General features: G+C 42.0%; 1 protein-coding gene across 1 annotated transcript; it reads right to left on the bottom strand.

Annotated features, from left to right (window-relative positions):
* Positions 1-10471: 10471 nt before the first annotated feature.
* Positions 10472-12382, bottom strand: LOC132792696 (lysosomal aspartic protease). The gene has a single exon (XM_060802143.1). The coding sequence runs from the start codon at positions 12122-12124 to the stop codon at positions 10949-10951; it is 1176 nt and encodes a 391-aa protein (XP_060658126.1). The 5' UTR covers positions 12125-12382; the 3' UTR covers positions 10472-10948.
* Positions 12383-13621: the final 1239 nt, after the last annotated feature.

Here is a 13621-nt window from a genome sequence, read left to right as displayed (position 1 = left end):
CAATATAAGCAGCGTCATATGGCAGCTGAGTTGTTAAGTGTTTGCTTGTTTAAACACACACACATACACACACGCATTAAGAGAGCCATGCAACATGAAAGGTAATCAACTTGACACTATTGTTATTGTTATGGGTAGGTTTAGTTAACTTTTAAGAGGATACAAGCAGAGCGAATAGCTATTAAACATCGACAATAACGCAGAGAGCTCTTTGGCTTAAAAGGTAAAGAATAGTTCTGTTAAGGATTCAAGGATATTATGCAACCATATGTTACTAAGGAATAATCAGTTTCATTCCCATTCCCCTGCACAATCTCAGTTTCAGCTTGAGTTTCAGTTTCAGTTTGTGTTTTGCCTCTGACTAACTTTGCGGCCTTTTGTTCTTGTGCTGTGAGCAAATGAAGATAAATGTTTGCATGCGACGACGATTCACACAATGGCCACAACTTATGCTTGGATAACTAATGGAAATGCCGAAGCGCCTAAAATGCACAAGCACAGACACAAACACTGATTGAGGAGCTCAGCTTAGCTGTTGTTGTTGTTGTTGTTGTTAACGTGGCTGTCAGAGCTTTAAGTTGGTCGCCCTTAATTCGTCAAGCTGTTGGACAAAATACCAAATGCAAATGCAAATCAAACTGTCCAATCTGCTGGCACAGCAATCGCTATAGCTATAGCTATAGCTATTGCTATAGCTGCTGGTCGACTGCAAGTTTACACGAGTACACACCCAGTTGGAGGTCCTTGGTCAGGATGCCGAGTAATGCGCAGAATGTCAGACATGCATAAATTATTGGGTGTGTGCTGGCCAGCTAGTTGGATGGTTGGTTGTTTGGTTGCAGCACCCTCAGCAGGGTGAATTTATTAAATGCATTTCCACTTTCCATGCAGCGCATTAAAGCACTGACATGCTTTGGGTCAGTGCAGCAGGAGCAAAACAAGTAAACGACATTTGATTAGATTTTCAAATTGGCAGAAATAAACTGAGTGCTATTCGTAAAATGTCCCTCGCAGGACAAAGCAGGAAAGCACAAATTTGTCCGTTGTTCTTTTGACCCTTTGGGCCACTTTAGCTGCTGCTGCTCTTTTCTTTGCATGCATATTGTATTAAAGTTGCAAGCATCTTGGCATCTGGCTAAGTGCAGCTGCAATAAAGATGCACAAAGATATATAAATGCAAAAATTGTTAATAAACAATCTTGGAAGTTGTGCACAACGCACATGTCTTATGAAATATGTTGAATTCGTCCTTTGGCACGTCCTTGCTTGTCAACCAACTGCTGCAGCTGCTGCTGTGGCAGTGGCAACATCGTTTTGCACTTTATGTGGCACAGCTGCTGCATACCTCAAAGCTCAGAACTCAGCGCTCAACATTCCCTCCGTGTTGCAATGCTTGGCAATTTGTTTCTATTGTTTCTGCTGCCTCTGCAGTTAATTAATGTAGCTTGTCTTCATTCGCTCACAAAACGCACACACACATAAACTGCAATTCTTAAAGAAGTCCTATACTAACTACAACAATGTAATAAGCTGCACATGAAACTTTCCTTATCCTGCCAACTCCAGTTGGCAGTTCTTGCTGTTGCTTGCTGCCTGCCTCCTTTCCTGCTGTTCTCTGTTCCAACATAAAGTCAATTTGCAGTCTGCAGTCCATTGTGTATGCAGCTGCATTGTACATAGCAAATTATGTTTATCAAAAGAAGAGAAAAAAAACAGAAACACTGCTGCTGCTCTCCCTTTGGCAATTGAATATTAGATACTCTTTCCCAACTGCAATTAGATAAACAAAAACACAAAGTTTTGCCCACTCTCTCTCTCTCTCTCAATTGCTGCTAATCAACTTTGTTCAATCGTTCAACTTGGTTCATGATTGTTGACAAATTTACAATATCCTTGCATACACTTCGAAGCATTTTGCATTTTATTAGAAAATATGCAGCAGCCATATGTATGTTCAATATTGCGCATACGCCCCATAGCGCATGAACATGCATTGTATGTATGTTGATTTTGCAGATCTAAGTAATTGATATTTTGGACCCAATATAAAGACTATATTCATAACTAATTTATAGTTGCGCCACAGTTGGGGATTAAATATTCAAATTGAGTTGATTTTACCTTTGCTTTTGTTTTTGCAACAGAAACCTGTGGCATATGTTTATGGCTCAGCGGGCAACGTCCGCCCCAAGGCGCTGAACACAACCTTGAAGTCAAGAAGCTGCCACAGACGTGGCAACATTGAAGTTTAGCCCAACCAAAACCTGTGCGTATTGATTACCCGCCAGCCATTGGCATCTGCGTTTGTGTTTTAACTGATTTGCATTTAAAATGAAGGGCGCAACGCAAAAATTTAATATGTATTCAAATCTAAACCGTCTGCTCGATAGCATCGAGGGGGAATTCTGAAGATGCGTGCGGCAAAATTGTTGCTTGCTACAAGAACACTAATTAGAAATGACTTAATGTCTCATTAAATATTTCATTTGATTTGTTTTGCTTGTTATTAAAATTCAATTTCAAGTGTTTACATTCTATTTTTGCTGTGTTCTGTTTGCACGCAAAAGAAATTCATAAGACGCAGCTCTTTTTCTGCTCGTCTGTTTTTTTTGGCCATAATTTGAAATAAATTTGTTATGGCCATTAAACGAATACAAGGATACCTTGTACTTTGAATGGCCCCAGGACGAGGATGCGAGTGCTATTTTTGTGTCTGGTGAAGCTTAGGCCAGAGAAAGAGAGATTTATGTCCACAGCCGACTTGTGCTTATTTAGAATGGCTTAAACATAAATAAAGCATACGCCATGTGAGCCTAGGTAAGCTTCTGTTTTTAGCCAGCTGGCAAACATTTCAATTTCACAGTGGCTCCGCAATTGTTTGCCACATTTTTAATATGAAAGAAACGGAAATTGTGAGTCACTCGCAGCACATTCACTTGTCTGGCAACCGCTTTGCTGATGGCCGCAAATATTTTACAGCTGCCTAAAGCGAATGGGTGGAGGCAAGAGGGGAGCGCAGTTGCGTGCCTTGGGGGAATTGAGGACTCTCAGCTGTCGCTGACACGATACTAAATGCGTCTCGTTAGAAAGGCGCGTGCTTGAAAGCCGAACGTTGAACGCCGAATGCCGCATGCTGAAAGCAGAAAGCGGAAAGCTGAAAGAAGTCTTATAAAAAATATCAATTGCTCGAAATTCCGCATATAATTTACATGAAAAGTTGCATCGTCTCTCTTTCTCTCTCTCTCTCTGGTAGGCTCGACATTTTATTTAAAGCCACAGCGACAGCAATCTCAATGGATTTATGCATCAAATACATTTTCAGCACATTGAAATTTGTGCGAATACACTTTTGTTGCCTTTGCCCTTTGAAGTCGACTCCCACATTGGGATGCTCTGAGCATAAGGGCATTCACATGACTCGTGCTGCTCCATTTGTATCATTTATTATTGACTGTTGGTCAAGCTACAAACGGTTTGCTGTGACTGAGACAAGTTAATAACATGCGGGCTGATTCAGCTGGGATTTACATTTGATTGCCTAGTCGACAACCCAACGAAGACGAGAGAATTTCTAAATGCATGAGTTGAGATTATGTTTTTGTCAAAAGTTTAAAGCACAATCAAATTTATTTTGCTCAAAAGTTGTCCTTGTTGTCTACCCTGTAAAACACAATGCAAATGAGACAAACATGCTAAATAGCTGCGCATATTTAACACTGAAAATGCAGCACAAATTGTTTAACATTTCGCACTGCATATCGAAGAGGGGAAGTGGAAGGCGAAGCGGAAGGGAAACGAACAAATTGAGAACGGGCGAAACAACAATGAAGTAAATACTGCAAGACAAAAGGAAAACAAAGGCAAGTGATTTACGTGCTTCAACTGTAAATGATTGACTAATAAGATACTGTTTAAAGTACTGCTTTTTGAACTTTGTTTTTGAAATAACTGATGATGTATAACTATTCTATTAACAACGATTTTAATTGCAATTGAATTACTTTTTTAGCTGTGCATACCCTACAAACTGCTTCGATTACAGGGTATGCCAGCAGAGAAAGTTTCGTTACAAATTTTACAAATTAAAAGTTGCAGGGTGTTCCGGGCAGCAGTCGGCATGGGAATTGCACAAGCGAAGCAGTCGCAGAGCCCGAGGACCGGAATTTAAGCCCTCACTCGCATCCGACCCCGAAACCCAAACCATCAAAACCCAAACCCAATGCGACCCAGTCATGCAGTTAAGTCAACAAATTCTCTGGTGGGCGTTGGGTGACGCTTTGTTTGGCGTTGGCGATGGCGTTGGAACTGGCGCCGCGTTCCATCAAATTGGCACCGAAGTCTGCTGCTGCCAGGATTTATGCCTGGGCACCTCACTTACTCGTAACCTCCTTTAGCAGCAACACATATGTATGCAATACATATATTTTTATAGCTTTATTTATTTTATGCTCATCGCAAGTTGCAACTTTGTGGATTTGCAACTGTGGCAATTGATGAGTTTAATTGCTTGTTGCACAATGTTTGTGTAACTCTTGCAACTCAGTCGTAAATTATTGGAAAATTTAATAATCGCTTTTGCATATTGCATGAGTGCAAAGGGTCATGTTTACATTAAATATATTTAACAGAAAATTTGCATTTTCAATCCATTGAATTGCTCGCATAATGCGTCTTTAATGAGCTCACTGTGCGGTAACCTGCAAAAATCGCGTGGACATCGCGCAATCAAAAAGGTTGAGAGTGAATTAAGCGTGAACAATGCAAATTGTATAATCACTTTAAATTGAAAATGATTAAAGTGACAAATTTTAAACGTAATTCACACAGTAGATAAGGCAATTTCTTAAATTCAAATAAATCAACAAGCTAATTATGTTGTTTGCTGTTATCAATTGGTCTTTTGTTGCTCAGCATACAATAGCGGAGAGAGAAAGAGAGAGGTTAAGCTGAAAAATTCCTGGTTTCTTCTTTATGCTGATAAAGTTACACTGTATTTCCGTGGTAAACTTCAAAAGCCTCACGGCAGAACAGAAGAGATATGAGAAGAGCTGAATGGGAGGGGAGGGAAGCGGCTGAATCACTGAAGCACACTTGAGGCCAGGTGGCAGTAGCAGCACAACACAACAAGAGCAACAGCGCAGAGCACACAGGATGAAAAGAGCAAACTTCATGTTTGTGTACACAACATAATTCTATGTAAGCAGCCAAGCTAAAAAATACAAAAATAAAAAGCGGAAAAGGAATACAAGTAGAGTAAAAAAAATTAAGGACTGAGAGAGAGAGGAAAAAGGAAATCCACAAGAGACATGCTATCCACATCTATGCACGAGCAACTTTTATGAGCTGCCAGAGTCAGACTCAGAAGCATAGTCAAAGCCGGGACAGCATGCGAGTTGTGGTTCGGTTGGCACTTGGTTCGGTTAGAGTACTCCAACAATAGCCAATAAGCAATGACAATGGCAATGCCACAATGTGAAAGAAGCTGCTGCTGCTGCTGCTGCTGCTCTTGGCCATATCCAATGACTGACTCCTCCACAGACTGACTGCAAAATCAACAGATTCTGCTGCTGGCACAGAACATGCAAGGCAACGTTCACGTCGAATGCCAAACACTTTATCAAAAGTGCAGAACGCATAAATCAAACTGCGAACCCATATGTTATACTATGTGTCTGCGCTCGGCAGTTGCACCCGCACTCGCACTCGCAACTGACACTTTACCCAAAAATGCAATCAATGTACAATGTGGTTAACCTAACCAATACGCTCGGTTAGGCGATTGATTGTTATGACTGCCAGGGGCAAGCGAATGACAAAAGGCGAAGGAAATTATGAATTGTATTTGAGGACACTTCACATTTGCATAAGTTTGTTTCAAGTAAAACTTTAGTGTCTTAATACACATGTCCATTTAAACATTACAATTTGTTTAATTGCCAGTAGAGTCACTTCATCATTTTAGTTCAACTCTGCAGTGCAATTGTGTTGCTAAATTCAAAATTGAGGCAAATTAATTAAATTGTAGTTGTGTTTTAATTTTCATTTAAGCCAATAAAAGGATCATACATAAACATATCAATATTACAATTTGTTTAATTGCTAGCAGAGTCACTTACATATATATTTTAGTCCAAATTTGCAATGCAATTATGTTTATAAATTTAGTTATTTTTTTAACTTAGAATATGTGAAGAAATATTTACAAGTGCTTATTTTCATCTTAAACAGATAAACTTAACGTTAAAAGTAAAAAGGTTACAATCGAGGGTGCTCAACTTTTCAATAAAAGCATAACAGTGTAATATAAAATATACCAAATTAATATAATGAAAAATACAAAAATATACCGAGGGTTAAATGTGGTATATGGATATGCCATTAAATTTAAAATATACCATACAAAAAATACCGATTTGTGAACAAAAGCAACTAAAAACCCGACAACAAATGAAATTATATTAAATTACTTGCTGCAATACATTTTAGCATTTTGTTGTTCATTATATTAACTCAACTATGTTACCAGATTTGTTCAATTTAAGAAATATACATACTAAATGTGCAACAGACTATTTTACTGAAACAATTTTATGAATCTAGCATAGTCATTGAATTTTTAATTTTACTGACTAAAACTCTTAAAAAAATCTACTTTTAATTATTTTCAGCAATAATTGGAACATGCAGCAAATTGACTAAACTGGTTTTAAAGGCAACTGTTTGTTGCGCCCCAATTATTGTTTAACAACAGCTGTGCAACTATTAAGCTCGAAGCTCTAACTAAGCTTGTGCTAAAAGTGGAGATTGAATAACTGCGTTTCACTAATATTTTTTATGGACAGTGCCAATTTTAGCCATTTGACATGAATCCCAGTCGGCAGTTGGGGCGTTGTAAACAACTAAAAATGACTCTACGCTTTTGACAACGGGGCGCCAAAAAAGTTTTCCTGGCTGTCAGCTGCACAAACACACCAATACCAATAACAACACACACATGTACACACACACGCACTCTCGAATATCCAAGCTGTCAAGGTGTTAAATATGTTTTTTGTTTGGCAAGTTTCCGTGGCGTTTGCCAAAAATCAAGTTACAAGCTTGCTGCCCTCTAATTTGCTTTATTTTGTGTCAGATTTTTGTGGACCGCCATTTAAAGGGTTGCAATTTAAAGGAGCTCAAGTTGCTGCCAGGTATTATTGCAGGTTTAAATTCAGGCTGACGATTGAATATGCAAAGCAGCGAGCTGACTGCCAATTGCCAAGCTGCTCATTAACTGGAAATTGCGACGTATTCGGAGTCGCAATTAAATTCCAAATTCAACACTTTTTTTACTGGGCACTAAGCTTCGCGCCTGATTAGCTTCATTATGCAGCGTTTTTCGGAAAGCCATTTTTAAGCTGTGCCAGTGAGACGAAACTGTGTGTGCGAGAGTTAAAATTCATTTTTGGAAGTTTTAAAGCCAAGGGGAAACTGCTTAATTAGTATGCATATCACAGACGTGCGCCACGCGAGTCGCGCCATCTGCTGCTCCGACAGCTGACAAAGGCTCAGTGCCAATGCTAAAACACAAACACACACACACAGATACACTCCGACACACACACAGATACAGACTGCTGTCAACACAGTGCAAACTGAATTTTGGGTGCACCAATTGCGGCAAATAATTAACCTGCTAATAGTAAACGAGCTTGTGTCATGGGGCGTATGCGTAATTTCACTTTACTATAGCTGCCTGACTGGCTGGCACTTAATTGGGCTCTGTTATTGTCACGTTTGCCGCTTAAAAAAATGAGCCACACTGCCAGTTAAAGTTGTTACAACGATGATTGGCAATCGACTCGCAACATGAGGCATGTCCTTGAGACCAGCATCAGCAAACACAAAAAGAGGAATGTATAACAAACACATGTTCAAGAAAATGTTGCAAAAGGCAGGGAATACACAATCTTACCTAGGACAAAAAAAAACATGTTGTGAGCTATTTCGTCCATGGCTCAGCGGGTTGTCACAACGCTTGGCGGGAGTTGGCAATTTGCTGCGGCGGCAACAGTTGGAGTCGCCCTCGTTGGCGGGACACTTATACGGCGCTTAGATTAATGTTTATGCTGGCACAGACAAAAGGATTTTTGATAAATGATGCTATGTCATTCGAGTTCTAAGTACATTTTTCGTATAGCAATCCGCTCAAGTTGATGTCCTTTAAAGCGTATGCACTTAAAGTAATTGCCAGCAGGCTTCAAAAGTTCAATTGCACTCGCAATGTAAGTGTGTGGGTACCTGAGTGTGTTTGTGTATGTGTGCAGTAAGTGTGCACACAAATTTAATTGGTATTGTCTCAAAACTAATTGACATTTGCAACGCAGACAGGTGTCCATTGCTCCCCAGACCAGGGACAAAACAAACAGGCAAGGTTATGCCACTGCCGTATCCATGTCATGTGTGTATGAGCTTGGTCCTGCTGGGGCCTGTCAAAATATGTTGGGTCCAGCAAAGCAGGCAACGGGCAGCAAAGAGGGGCGACTGACCGAAATGAAAGTGCCTGCGGTTCGAGCAGTTTTGTCAGCCTGATAACCGAATACTACTACCAAAAGCATTTGCCATAAATGCCATATTAAAGTAATTAAGTGGCATAATAATTTGACCAGCTCTCTCTCCATCTCTCTCCTTCTGTGTGCGTTGGCATCCCTCATTTTTTGCTGGTTTACTGGCAAATTGCCTTATTGACTCATTAGCCCAGTTTTGAGTGTCATTAGCAAGGATTTTGGGCAAACCGACAACGAAATTTTTTTTAATAAAAACGGCAAGCAAATAAATTTACATAGGAATGTGGCGACAGGGCGGAGGCATAGAAACAGCACAGCGCAGGACAAAACAGGACAGGACAGGACAGGACAATGCTGCTGGCACTGACAATGTATGCATAATCTTATCGAATGATTTAATTCCACAGCCCTGACTCCTCCTGTCAGACGCAGTGCCAGCGGCTGTAGCAAAAACACACAGGCTTTCGCTCTGCCATTTGGCTTTTGTGATACTTATCGCGTTTATCTTATGCCTTAGACCGCTATTGTCTAGCAAATACACAGAGTAGGCAGTGGGCTGGCAGCCCAATTACTTTCATCGCCTACCCAATGGCAATGCCATGGCAATTTTGAGAGGGTGCGCACTCGAAGTTCACTTCCGCTGATGTGTGACGCTTACTGTTTTGCATGTGATTCGATTTGGCGCTTGAATTATTTGTCAAGAGGTGCTTTAAGGAGACACAAGCAAAAGACGCGCGTGTGTGCCTTTTATTAACAATTATTGCGAGTGATTTCATCGAGCGCCCAAAAGTAGGCAATACTTTCTGTTTCTGTCGACAAAGTGAACCCTTTTTATCGTGAACGGATATTGAAGCGATAAAGCACTTTGACAACTGCCACAAGCTGTTTCATTGATGTCCTCTCTCTCACGCTCTCTCTCTTCCCCTTTTACTGCCTTCGTTTATAGTTGTTGATTGCCAGGCGACACTTTTACGCAATGCTGCAACTGGCATACAAAACACAGCAAATTCATCAGTCACTCCCCTCGCATTTTGTTGTTGCCTTGCACTTTGAAAAAGGCAGCTTAATGTTGTCGTTACTGTTGCTGTTGTTGCTGCTATTGCTGTCAGGGTGTGTCCTGCATAAAGGCTTAGCAGTTAACTGGCAAAAAACGACGCGCCTTTGCTTAAGCCCGGCCCCAAGTACAACGACATAGAAGTAGTAGCATTTTGCCAAATGGATTTTATGTTAGGTAGCTTTTGAGGACTAAGGGACTTCCCAGGCAAATGAGAAATTGACAGCCAGATTACTTTTGCATACCAAGTGAAAGTCATCGTTGAGCTTTAGGCTTTCCGTTTTAGCCACTCATTATGGCCTAACTAATGCAGCCCGCCATTTGCCGCCCTTTGTTGTGTGTGCGAGTGTGTGTGTGCAAAAATTATGAAAAGCCAAAAGGAAAGAAAATAAAAAGGTTAAGCAAACAGCAATCAAAGTTAACAATTTTTAAAGCCACAAACCGAAAAGGAGTTGGGGGTTGGATGTGGGCTATAAAAAGGCCAAAAAGAAGTTTGCCGAGTCGAGTATCAATAAAGGGTCTTGTAAGCCGCAAGAAAGTAAACGAAGGCGAAAGGTCAGTGGCAAAAAAGCGTGCAAAAAAACGACAGAGAAATAAACACTGCGCATAGACTGTCAGCTACCCTAAACAGGAATATCAAGTATACCATAGGTTGGACGCAGCAACCCCGTTTATTTGGCAATCTGCGAGAATAGACGAATGGAGCGTATATTGCGCATATATAGCTAAAAATTTGCTGTGCATGCTCGTAAAAACCGCAAAAACTCGCCGAACCCTAAAAATTGTAGCCACAAGAGAGCGAGATGAAGATGAAGCGGAAACTTGAAGCGATACAAATTTAAATTCAAATGCAAACGCAACGCGTCAGTCGTAAACTTAAAGCTATTTATTTCATGCTGAAGCGCTCACAAAGTGCTTACTGGATTTCAACATGCGGCTAAGGACATTGTGTATTCTTTTTGGTTTCTTGGATTCTTGTTTCATTTTTTGTTTTTGTTTTGCGGCTGCTCTTTTATTTTGCCAGCGAATCAATTACAGCTCCAACTCTACAGAGCTACCCACTTTGAAATGTTTCGCTCTCTTTTTTCGCAGGCTTCTTCAGTTTTTGGTGCCTGCAAGCGAATTTTGATTAGCTTCCGCCCACGCAATTTAACGGACATTGACGTCAGCCTCTATACACTGTGCTCCACTACGTATACTTGTTACTTGTTTGCTGAGGTTGATGCTGAGGCGCAGGTAATAAAATAATAAAATACTGTTTTTGATTTTTGACAGCACACAGCTACAGGAATTCCTGATGTTTACTGTCATGACAGCCATTTAATGAGCAAAGCGTTCGACGACGTTATCAATCCTTGGCATCGGCAAAACCAATGCGATGATTGCCCATGTCAAACTCGGTGTAATATTTGCCCAGAAATACATCGCCCAGTATCCACAGTGGTCCCGTCGGTGAGGGCAAATCGACGGCAATGAATGCCGACGCACAAATGGTCCGGTCAGCGAAGATGTCGTGGAACACATAATCCTCGCCCCTCAGCTGAAAGCGACGACCGCCCAAGGCAAAGCTCAATGGCGGCAAATGAGCCACCTGATCGCAGGGCACAGTATACTGACCGTAGGCAGCGGGAATGCCACCAATGGACTCGTTAATAAGTATGGCCTGGTCGTATGGCACAGCCAGAAACGAGGTGCCCGTATCGATGATCACCTGGCAGCCATTCTGGCACAGCTGCAGCTGCCCAATCCTCGCCTTCTCCAGCCTCACCTGCCAGTAGGCACGATGCGTCACGGGCACATAAGTAAAGTTGCCACGATAGTAGCGTGGATTGGAGCCGCCAAAGAAGAGAAACCCACCTTGGCGACTGCTGGCATGCCGATTGAGATAGACCGAGAAGATGGGAAGTGTGAGCAGCTGCTGTTCCATGATGGCATAGAAAGGCGGCTTGATGTTCTGTATGGAGATGCCGCGATACGCCAGGCCAAAGATGCCATCAAATTTGGCCGCCAGAAAGATGGGACCCGGCATGTCGGTGGCCTCGGCAAAGGTTTGATTGCGCACATCCAGTCCAGCGACTCGTAACGTGTCCTGTGACAGGAAACCCGCCAGACTTCCAGAGCCGTATTGAATATCAAAGCGTTTGTTGTTCGCCTGATATGTGTGCGAACGCTTGGCATTGTAGCGACTGTGTATCTGGCAGGCCAACTTGTGATAACAGCTCTCCGAGGGCACCCACAGATTCGCTGAGCCCGTGTCGAAGATAACATTAAAGGTTTGCGGTGGCGTGCCAATGCTAATTGGTCCAAAGTATTGTGCATCCAGATAGTTGCTCAACGCCACATTCCTAACCGCACCCGACTCGCTCTTCGAACTGTACTTGAGACGCAATCGATCCATGCGTATGCCAAACTGCTGGAAGCGATGACGCACGGAGGGAAAGCGACGCAAGGGCACACGATACAGCTGCATGGAGTGACCCGTTGCTGCCATGGAAAGCAACAATATGAAGAGCAACAATTTCATCCTTATTATAGTTACTATATTGTTTGTTGAGCTGGCAGCAGCGGCAGCATAATCTGATTCATTCTGAAGTTGATATGCTTGACTACAAAGTTTTGCTCAATAAATTCCAGCGTCTCGAATTTCCATGCATAATACAGAAAAACAACAACACACGGTATTCACTTGAAAATGTAATTGGAAATGCGAGTGGCACAAATTAAATTCAGTTTCGCACTTCAAGTGTCGCACGGCAAGCGGCAAAAGCAAAATGCGAAAGCGAAAACGATTTCACATCTGAATTTCTAACAATAGCAGAGCATCCAAAGAAGAAGAAGGCGTTGCCTTGACAGCCGTTTCGAAGGCTGCTCAGCTCCATTACAGCAACAGTAACAACAATATAGAAGGTGACTATCGAGTCGTGATCTAGTCATAATCAATCAAACCGAATGATTGCTGCTTGTTACGCATACGCCCCCTGTTATCCCTGCAAAGCAATTAAAGGCCAAATATCAATACAGAGTCAAGAGTTCAGACAGTTACATGCAACGATTAAAGAGCACACACATCCGACAACAGACTTTCTTGTGGCAGACCAATAGCAAATTTGACAGATGAGACGGCAAAAGTGAAGCGAAATGAAGTGAAGTCAAGTGAAGTGGAGTGGAGTGAAGTCGTAACTTGATTTTCGGCGAATTTCAGCCATTAGCTTTAAATAAATGGCTGTGTGAGGCAACAGCGACACTTTTGGGCCATTAGCCACAAAGCGAAATGCCAATCAAGGCGAGAGCTTCTTGGCTGTAAATCACGCATACGCCCTGTAGCACACGCTGACAAATGTGCTGCAATTAAAATGACAGCTCAGCTAATGCGACAAAAGCAGCAGTCGAATGAACCCCAAAAAGCGAAAGGTTCTGCTTTGCTTTTGACACCGTCTCCTGCTGTGTGTTTTTGTGTGTCAGTGGCAGCGACGCATTGGTCACTTACCGCACCTGAAAGCAGACAAGTTTCAACTGCCACCTGCCACCTGCCATCAGTCTGATGCCACAATGCTAATGGCGCATTGTCTTTGCAGCATGGCTGAGGACTTGCCAATATTTGAGTAGACACAATTAAAGCTATATTCCCCGGTTCCAGTTGCTGTTGACATTAGCCATCCGCTGTTTGCTTTGGCCTGGCCATAGCTTTGGCTCTGGCTTTGGCTCTTTGATGTGCCGCTGCACAGAAGCCAGTCAGACACTCAGCCAGGTATTAATTGACGCCCGAAAGATGGCGTTAATAATATTAAGGAGAAATTGAAATTGCATTACCGCCATTAGCAGCTGGCAGCAGCGTTGAGCGTTGTTGAACGCTGAACGTTAAGCAGTTCTCATTGAATTAAGCCAAGAGACAACAACATCACAAAGTTTGTCCAGTAATGGCAGAAGGTTGTCAAGCAAAGCAAGAGTGGAAGGAGGGAAGAGGGCGCAAAGCAAGAAACAACAACTGAAGCAGAAGCACGAGTTGTCAGTTCAGGTTAGA

Source organism: Drosophila nasuta, chromosome 3, assembly GCF_023558535.2.
Source record: "Drosophila nasuta strain 15112-1781.00 chromosome 3, ASM2355853v1, whole genome shotgun sequence".
Lineage (NCBI taxonomy): Eukaryota > Metazoa > Arthropoda > Insecta > Diptera > Drosophilidae > Drosophila > Drosophila nasuta.
Note: the sequence above shows the minus strand (reverse complement) of the source record. Positions and strands in the feature narration are given on the sequence as shown.

Bases quoted from the DNA above. Each gene is read 5' to 3' on its own strand.
- LOC132792696 (XM_060802143.1), bottom strand. From the start codon at position 12,124: ATGAAATTGTTGCTCTTCATATTGTTGCTTTCCATGGCAGCAACGGGT.